Source organism: Micropterus dolomieu, linkage group LG06 (genome assembly GCF_021292245.1).
Source record: "Micropterus dolomieu isolate WLL.071019.BEF.003 ecotype Adirondacks linkage group LG06, ASM2129224v1, whole genome shotgun sequence".
In the NCBI taxonomy this organism is placed as follows: Eukaryota; Metazoa; Chordata; class Actinopteri; order Centrarchiformes; family Centrarchidae; genus Micropterus; species Micropterus dolomieu.
This window is the reverse complement of record NC_060155.1, coordinates 29,931,265-29,933,504: the sequence shown is the minus strand read 5'-3', so window position 1 is coordinate 29,933,504 and position 2,240 is coordinate 29,931,265. Positions and strand designations below refer to the sequence as shown.

At 50.6% G+C, this 2,240-nt stretch overlaps 2 protein-coding genes across 7 annotated transcripts in view; one reads left to right on the top strand and one right to left on the bottom strand.

Moving 5' to 3' along the window:
• The window catches only part of LOC123972017 (cadherin-7-like), a 16,845-nt gene that overhangs the window by 8,005 nt on the left and 6,600 nt on the right, over positions 1–2,240 (bottom strand). Inside the window, exons 2-3 of the mRNA XM_046051210.1 lie at positions 1,503–1,674; positions 1,138–1,321 (exon numbers count right to left, since the gene is read on the bottom strand). Of these exons, the coding sequence (XP_045907166.1) occupies positions 1,138–1,321; positions 1,503–1,674 (356 nt within the window). The remainder of the gene's footprint in view (positions 1–1,137; positions 1,322–1,502; positions 1,675–2,240) is intronic.
• The window catches only part of LOC123972027, a 2,778-nt gene continuing 968 nt past the window's right edge, over positions 431–2,240 (top strand). For 3 of the 6 annotated variants that reach the window (XM_046051230.1, XM_046051229.1, XM_046051228.1), the window contains exon 1: positions 437–2,225. In XM_046051230.1, the coding sequence (XP_045907186.1) occupies positions 1,647–2,225 (579 nt within the window). In that variant the 5' untranslated portion in view covers positions 437–1,646. The other 3 variants (XR_006825346.1, XM_046051227.1, XM_046051226.1) reach the window with 3 other exon arrangements.

Here is a 2,240-nt window from a genome sequence, read left to right as displayed (position 1 = left end):
TCCCCCTCTCTCTCTCTCTCTCCTTCCATATCCCTCTCTCTCCCCCTCTCTCTCTCTCCCTCTCTCTCTCTCTCTCTCTCTCGGCCGCCCACCCTGAGCCATGGTTCTGCTCGAGGTTTCTGCCTCTTAAAGGAAGTTTTTCCTTGCCTCTGTCTCCTAGTGCTGCTCTTGGTGGGAACTGTTGGGCTTCTGTAAATAGCATCACAGAGTACGGTCTAGACCTGCTCTTTATGAAAAGTGCTGTGAGATAACTGTTGTTGTGATTTGGCGTTATATAAATAAAACTGAATTGAATAGTACATTAATTACAAAGTGTGGGATGGCACCTGATCTTCCCCCTACTGGTCTCCGCCAGTGGAGAGGACAGACAAGAGTCCCGCAGGCTGTGAGAAGTGCCGGTATGCAAAAAAAAGTCTCGGTACGCCAAAGAGTAACATGTAGAAGTGCCGGTACTGCGTACCGGTGAGTACCGGAGAGTACCGACCCACTTCAAGCCCTGTGTTTGGCCATTTTTCACACCGTTCATGCACCATGTTTCACTGTTGATGAGCTGCTGCTGCTCTGTCTCTTGGCTGTTGCCGTGGGTGATGATCGAGATGCAGTTTGGCCAGTGGTGGCGTGAAGGATATGTAGGCCTACGTGACCGACCAATGGTGGCGAGCGAGAAGGCGAGACCTAAAGAGAAAGGTCGAAGCAATGAAAAAGCACAGAGCATGAATGCCGACTGTAGAAAGCAGAAGCTGAATCCTGGACGTTTTGGGAGATTTAGCTGTCCGGGAGAAAGAGGATCTATGGTCTCCCTAACTATCGTATTAAGAATAAGATTCTTTTGGAACCATGCATGCTGGATCTGGAATGGGTTCTAACAGATGGTTCTGTCTTTGCATCTAAAGCTGAAACAAAGTGCTGATATTTGTCAGCAGCTGTTCAGCAGCAGAGGTCCGTCCTCTGGGACCGACAGGAAGTGGAGCACAGAGTCGACTAATGCAATGATCAGACAGGCAGAGAGCTCACAGCTGCAGGGGGGGCAGTTCAGTGAGCCGGACTCTCTCAAAGGGGGGCCGTTAAAACACTCTAAACCTGTTGAACAAAGGACAAAAAACTGTGAACCAGTTCTTACTGGGAAGTGACCAGTACCTTCTGTAAAGTGAGGAGTCCTTCCTGTGTGTTTGGATCGGTGACGATCCTGAAGGTTCCCAGTCCGTCTCCATTCAGGATCCTGTAGTCCATCTCAGCATTCGGACCAACATCCAGATCCAGAGCTTTGATCCTGGCAACCACATCTGACACCAGTACAGACTCTGGAACTGTGAACTGGTAGCTCTCTGTAGATCACAGATAAACAGACACATGATGATGTTACTTCCTGTTTACTCCAGCTGTTCACCAGAAACTAATCCTGGACTGGGTCTGAGTCCAGGTCAGTTCAGGCTCCTGAGATACCTGCTGCTCTGATCCCTCAGAGTTTCTGCGATGTGAACTGTGAAGGTCAGAGGTCAGACTTACTGTGGGGGAAGCGAGGCGGGTTGTCATTGATGTCGGTCAGTATCACCGTGACGGAGGTGGTTCCTGAGAGACCTCCCATCTGACCAATCATGTCTTTGGCCTGGACGACCAGCAGGTAACGTTCCCGCACCTCCCGGTCCATGTCAGGAAGAGCCGTCCGCACCACACCTGCAGGACAGGTGAGACTCAGGTTCAGTAAGCACATCAGGACACCTGCAGGACAGGTGAGACTCAGGTTCAGTAAACACATCAGGACACCTGCAGGACAGGTGAGACTCAGGTTCAGTAAACACATCAGGACACCTGCAGGACAGGTGAGACTCAGGTTCAGTAAACACATCAGGACACCTGCAGGACAGGTGAGACTCAGGTTCAGTAAACACATCAGGACACCTGCAGGACAGGTGAGACTCAGGTTCAGTAAACACATCAGGACACCTGCAGGACAGGTGAGACTCAGGTTCAGTAAACACATCAGGACACCTGCAGGACAGGTGAGACTCAGGTTCAGTAAACACATCAGGACACCTGCAGGACAGGTGAGACTCAGGTTCAGTAAACACATCAGGACACCTGCAGGACAGGTGAGACTCAGGTTCAGTAAACACATCAGGACACCTGCAGGACAGGTGAGACTCAGGTTCAGTAAACACATCAGGACACCTGCAGGACAGGTGAGACTCAGTTTAAGTAAACACATCAGGACACCTGCAGGACAGGTGAGACTCAGGTTC